Below are 6,000 nucleotides of genomic sequence, written 5' to 3'. Positions count from 1 at the left end.
TAAGGGACCCGAATGCATTCTCTTTGGTACCCTATGTACTGCCACTTATCTGTTAAGAGCCCAGGGCTTGGCTACCCAGTTCCAGGACTTCAGCATATTATGCGGCAGTCAATTTTGTATTAGAAATCATGAGGAAAGAACTTAACACAGAAATGCCATCATCTACAGGTGACATAACAAAAACTGGAAATAGATTATACAGTACATGCTGCATCTATCCATTTGGAATTTTCTGAGAAGCAGCATTCAGAAACAGAAAACTGGGCATACTGTGGTCTTTATTTATGTGCTTTTGTATTTAAGAAAAGTTCCATCATATGCACATAGGTTCTAATTACAATTAGGGTTTGATTCAATTGATATAATTACTATTAACATTGCCTACTTAAGGCAAGTGTTATACGCTGGTACATTAATATATCATAGTTTGATTAGATTATTTCTTCAGGTAAGCTTGTGTAGTGGTCTTTTAATAGATCTTTACAGTATACTCTAAAATATACAGGATTATTACATTTATCCACAGTAGGCCTATCTGCTTAACCTCTTTCTGAAAATGATACACAAATGGACCCATCATTCCTCTCACAATAAATGGAAATACATTTACACCGATATACGTGTTGAGAGCATTGTGGAGATAATTAATTTACATATCTCCATGGATATGATATGTACAAATATTGGAAAGAGGAGGCTCAACACATATTTAATGTTTTTAGCTAAAATCAATTCTCCTCTAAATAAAAGTGAAAGCATCCTTGCACTGGGTACATGGTCCATATAAACTTTTTTCCAAGAGATTCCTTTCCCTGCCAGCATCTGTTCAAGCTGAAAAGTTTTCCGTGGAGCAAAAAGCAAACTCTCCTTGTTGCATTCAATTTTCAGTCCATTTTAGGCTTTTCTTTTCCTTCTTCTATACCTGAAACAATATGGAAAACACCTGAGTGATGAAAAACTGATCATTTACTTGGAAACCTAATACATTAATCTTTCTTCTTCTTTGCTAGCAGCCTCTGTCATGTTACCTGACCTTCTGTGAAGGAAAAGAACATCTATACACCTGAAACCAGCAGTTGTCTGGTAATGACCTCCCTAACCCTTTCCTTCCCCAGGACCCTTTTCAGAATCTTAATCTGAACCTAGAGCATGCTCTGCCTCTGACTGTTTCAGGAGAATGAAGATAATTGTCTCCTGGGGTTCCAATTGCTTACATACAAACAAAACAGAGCAGATTTTATTATGGCTACCATTAGCTGAAGCTAAGCCACTGATATTTTTTTAAAGTACATTTTCAAAACTATTATTGATAATTCCATTTAGGTTTTTTCCCCCTTTCTTTCCATTGTCAGATTTAAAAAAAAAAAATCATAAGTAGAAGTCATTTTTCCTGACAGTGCACAAAGAATCAATGATTGCTAATAGAGTTTTTTTTCTCATTAATGTCCATTCCTTTTAGTAATCTAGGTAGCATGAGCACAGTACATATTCTCTTTAGAAGATTTGTCTTTGCTGCAGAACTGCTCTCTGTCGTCTGTGCTGAAAGGCAGCTGGGTGCGGCAACAGGCTGTTCTCCTGGTGATGAAAAGTCAGCTCTTTCAGATGCTTGCTCCTGGGCAATTAATTTATTATTAGAATCTAGCAAAAGTGTAGTTCTTTTGTCCATTTTGTTTCTTCTGACTAAACCTCCCTGCCCAAGATATCAAAGATAGTCTGAAAATGTTTCTTTTGGAGGTTTCCTGGACTGTTGCAAATCACAGAAGAAAGATTTCTCAGGATATAAGGCCGATGAAAAGTCATTCTGAAAGCAGCAAAAGGGAAATCCGACCATAGATGATATTACCTACTAATGGAATATGTGTGCGGATGTTAGTTCTTCCCATGGGCCCTTCTGAAAATGTACCTTTTAATACCCAGATGGGGGTAGGAGGAAAGCATCTACAGAGGAGACTTTGAGAAAGAGAAAGAAGCCATAAGGACACAAATGGCTCCAGACATTGCCAGCAGTCTGAACACAATGGGCGTTGTATTTTTGGTTTGCCAGCAACCATGTGATTGCCATAGTCAAAGGTCTGAAAAACAAAACAAATGGGCTGGCTCCAAAAGAACACTATTGGCCTAAGAATCTGCTCTAGAGCCAACCTCAGGTCCCTTGTGTTCTCTGCTGCGAGGAACTTACCCAGTGGTTTTAATTAAAGCATTGTATGTGTCTTTTGAAAAGAGCCTCTTTCCTTTCTTCTGAGGTATTCTACTGCAGATGGATCAATTAATTTGGCAGGAATGCAGGTATCTTCAGCACTGAGAGAAGGCCTGAGGAAAGGGCAATTTTTTCCTTCCCTATCATGTTTGTGGTTTAGGTTGGAAAAACTAAGTACAAAATCATTTAGTCAGTAGTGGGTTTTTTTCTTAATGCACCTCCAGAGGAAAAGGCTCACAGAAATAAATGAAACCTTCTCAAGTCAGATTGTTTTAATCTGAAGGCCCCTTTTAAAGGTTTGGTTTCCAAATATTTTTTGCTCCAAATCTTACATATAGTTATAATTTTTCATTTTTTATGGTTGTGGGGTTCCTATCATACACTTTAGGTCTGATTTATATACCACGCTTCATACATGGCCACATAGCAGGTGACTCATGCCATTTGCTGGCTTGCATGTCGCTGAACCAAAAGAATTTGGGTCAATGTCTCCCAACCAACTGGGGGGAAAATTGAAGAGTAGCTAAAGGCCTTGCTGAGCCTATTGAGCCTATGGCAACATTAACCTCAATTCTTCTGGGATGAGGAACCAAAGGAGATAAAGTTTCTATTATACATACTATGGAACAGTGAGGGAGATTTTCCTTGAGCGACTTGCTTGTGGATTCAATAAGAACATGTGCTGCTTTATCATATTATTATTATGTTTTATATCATATGGAATTTATTCACAGTGAAGCCATCATCTTTTGGATAACCTTTCTTTAAAGGACCTTTCCTGCATTATCAGAAGAAAAGGTAAGTGGTTTAAATAGCCATTAACATGAAATTGAATTACAAGTTCAGGACCAGCCATAAATGCAGTGCCAAATGACCAGATGCTCTACAGTTAAGAAAAGAGGTGCCTGATGTCTGGACTCTAATACTGAAAAGGGACACATGAGGCACACAGAAAAGCAGGTTTTGTTTCAGATTCTAATTAGAAGTTAAGGGTGACATTCTGGCCCCACTGACGTTAATGACAAAATGCCGATTGACTCCAATGAGGCAAGGATTTCACCCAATTTGGCGCTGTTCCAGCAGGATGATTAAGGCCATCTGGATTATGTGAGAGGGCACACCCTCACTCTGGTAGAGAGGAGGCTAAGGAGCTCTTCTGAGTTTAGCCAACACCAATCAGGTGCACCTGTAGGGCTTGCTCTGCCTGACGGAAGAAGCTTAAGGAAAAGACTTCCACATGAAGGGGAGGTGTGAAGACTGCTGGCTACAGGAACACAGCAGCAACCAGGAACATAGCTACAGAGCTGACTGCCCTTAAGACTGTATGAACCAGATATGAAGTGGGGGTATCCCTAAAGGAGGGGCTGGAGGCAGGCCATAACAAGACACTATACCTGCAAATAAGCGAAACTCCAAAGGAGTAACCAAAAAGACTGCCTAAGAGACTGACCACCTTTGTCTTTCTTCTTCCTTTTGGACTCTTGACTCCCTTGCTCAGGGGAATGAGAGGAAACAGGACCCTTTTTGTTTGGAGAATTCTTCGTGTGCCACAAGCAGGGGAAGAACTTTATAAGTTGTTCAAATCATGATCTGCTGAGGACTTGGCGCGGGGGTAACTTCATCTATTTGGATGGTTTGGAGGGAAAAAAATCTAACAGTTATTTATGAGGAATCCACTAAGTTTTGTGCCTCTCATTTTATATGCCAAGTTGCAAGTGATGGGTAATCTAAATAGGCTAGTGATATTGATTCTGTAGAATTCTGCAGCATGGTTGTTTGTTATCCCTATTACTTGGACCGTTGGATATGGACATATTTAATTTCATAGGACAAATTGATTTATAAATAGATGAGTACCTTATGCTTGAAAATACCTTTAAAAACAATCTCTCTTCCTAACCTCAAGCATAACAATTTCCATAGAATGGCACTTTATTCTAGCTAGATTTTACTGGTTCCTCAGCTAATAAAACAGAGTGGGTTGTAAATCTTTCAGGTAATTGCCAACAGCTCTTAAATTAGTATTAGAAGTTATAAAAGTGAATACATATTCATAGCTAATCATGTTACCTGGCAGACATTTCATTCATTTGACTTTTTTTAAGAGGAAGAAAAAAAAGTTACAATGAAATCTTGTCAATTCCCCCATGTTTTAATCCTAAAACTTCCATTAACTTCAATAGGAACAGGATCAAGCCCTAAGAGAGTAATCCTATTGGTTAGTCTCCTGAAAACAATACTTACATTTTTGTGTATCCCAAATGTAGTTATTCAGGACTTCTCCCAGCAAGTAGAAAATGTTAAGTACTAGGGTGACTGTTACAAAGAAAATTATCTTGGCACCTGGGCTGATGTAATCCAGGAGAGGGTACACCCAGACCCCTGTTACTTGATGGATCCAGCACACCCTGAAATGGAATCAAAAGACCAGTGAAGATATTGCTTATGTACTGGTTTTAAAGCGACTCTGGCTACTGTGTGTAGTTACTCTAACCTATCAATGAGTCAATTTTTCCAAAGAACAAGGTACAATTGAATGTTTGATTCTTAGGATCACTTGAGACGATGTCCTCCTGGAATAGGGGTGACACGATGATGAAACTGAAACAGTTTTACAAGAATATTGTTACCCCTTTTGAATTGAGTAGTTAAACCCTGAAAATTGGTTATCAGGTTGTTTCTATTAGGAGGAGGAATTGAGGCTGGACCGGGTATTTCTCTGATGCAATCCTGCTTATTTACAAAGTCCTGTTTCCCTGAACACAGGAGGCATAAACCAACAGGAGACAGTTTGTTTGATTTCATTTCCAAGCCTTTGAACCAGCACTTTACCTGAAAACTCTCTTTTAGTTCCTTCCCCTCTCCCCCGCCTTACCTAGTCATGCTACCACAACTCTTCTGGCTGTGTCCGGGGCTTCCTTGCTCTTTCTGTGTGTTTCTGCTGATTCTCTCAGTCAGAACCAGACACACACAGCTCAACTCATCAATGACGCAGCCCCCACACCCGCATTTGCTATACCAGTCCCCAGGGAAACCCCTCGAGTTACATGGTTCAGCTTCTAGTCAAGCCTTGCCATGTGCCTGTGTTTTGGATGGTGGCTTCTATTGTTTCAGCTATCTGGTTCCATAAAGGAGCTTGATTGTTTATTGTAAATGAAGGGCAGTGGTTACATCCACTAGTTTCTGTGAGGTTTTACTCAACTCCCAAAACACTGATGAATTGTTGGAGGGACTAAGATTCTCAGAAGAGACAAGGTGGGTGGACCAACTTCTGGTGGTGAGAGAGACAAGCTTTCAATCCACACAGAGCTCTTCTTCAGGTCTGGGAAATGAATTCCCAGCCTCCCCGCAAAATGCAAGGTGGAACAGATTGTTCAGTATAAATACTTAGCACATATTGTAAAGGACCATTCAAGGCAGAGATTCTTCACACTCATTGGCAATTCAGGTGACTGGTCTCTTGACCCAAGAAACAGAGTTTGTCAACCTTAGCACAGTTTCCAAAGAACTCCGCATAAGTACCTGGCTTTTCCTCAGGGTATTACTGTGACAAATGTGAAGGTGCTTGGTGGTGAATGTTGATCTGTAAAATATGGCGTGTTGTATTGTATTTCTAAGATGGTGGGCTGTAATGTCAGAAGGGAACAGAGAGTTTTAGCATATTCCCCCCACAGTCATAAGACAAGTGATTGTAAGTCATTAAGGGTGAATGGTCTAACTGCCGAAGAATGGAGCAGCCATCATAGGAGCGTTCCTTAGATGGCTGGGCTGGCTGACTGGGGGTGGGAGGGAAAACAGTTGGA

General features: G+C 40.0%; 1 protein-coding gene across 3 annotated transcripts in view; it reads right to left on the bottom strand.

Moving 5' to 3' along the window:
- Positions 1-261: 261 nt before the first annotated feature.
- AIG1 (androgen induced 1) overlaps positions 262-6,000 on the bottom strand; it is a 193,688-nt gene continuing 187,949 nt past the window's right edge. For all 3 annotated transcript variants that reach the window (XR_007355794.2, XM_048844358.2, XM_075126786.1), the window contains 2 exons: positions 4,442-4,605; positions 262-922 (listed from right to left, as the gene is read on the bottom strand). Coding sequence is in view for 2 of the 3 variants with exons in the window: in XM_048844358.2 (XP_048700315.1) it covers positions 885-922; positions 4,442-4,605 (202 nt within the window). In the remaining variant the exon portion in view is untranslated. The remainder of the gene's footprint in view (positions 923-4,441; positions 4,606-6,000) is intronic.

This window comes from Caretta caretta, chromosome 3 (genome assembly GCF_965140235.1).
Source record: "Caretta caretta isolate rCarCar2 chromosome 3, rCarCar1.hap1, whole genome shotgun sequence".
In the NCBI taxonomy this organism is placed as follows: domain Eukaryota; kingdom Metazoa; phylum Chordata; order Testudines; family Cheloniidae; genus Caretta; species Caretta caretta.
The sequence above is the reverse complement of the archived record's forward strand: the minus strand, read 5'-3'. Positions and strand labels throughout refer to the sequence as shown.